Raw genomic sequence first — 266 nt, forward strand, 5'->3', positions numbered from 1 at the left:
CACGCGTCTGGTGCACCACAACGTGACGCGCTGGGAGACCTTTGATGTGAGCCCGGCTGTGATCCGGTGGACCAAGGACAAGCAACCGAACCACGGACTGGTGATTGAGGTGACCCACCTCCACCATGCACAGACTCATCAGGGCAAACACGTCAGGATTAGCCGATCTTTACCTCAAGGGCGCGGGGACTGGGCTCAGCTCAGGCCGCTCCTGGTCACTTTTGGGCATGACGGGAGAGGCCACGCGCTGACCCGCAGAGCCCGCC

General features: G+C 62.4%; 1 protein-coding gene across 1 annotated transcript in view; it reads left to right on the forward strand.

Moving 5' to 3' along the window:
* Nucleotides 1–4: 4 nt before the first annotated feature.
* Nucleotides 5–266, forward strand: part of LOC104077613 (bone morphogenetic protein 4-like) — a gene marked incomplete at its 5' end in the record, with an annotated part of 793 nt that continues 531 nt past the window's right edge. The window contains one exon of the mRNA XM_009578900.1: nucleotides 5–265. Within this exon, the coding sequence (XP_009577195.1) occupies nucleotides 5–265 (261 nt within the window). The remainder of the gene's footprint in view (nucleotide 266) is intronic.

The sequence above is a fragment of the Fulmarus glacialis genome, unplaced genomic scaffold (genome assembly GCF_000690835.1).
Source record: "Fulmarus glacialis isolate BGI_N327 unplaced genomic scaffold, ASM69083v1 scaffold25955, whole genome shotgun sequence".
Classification (NCBI taxonomy): Eukaryota; Metazoa; Chordata; class Aves; order Procellariiformes; family Procellariidae; genus Fulmarus; species Fulmarus glacialis.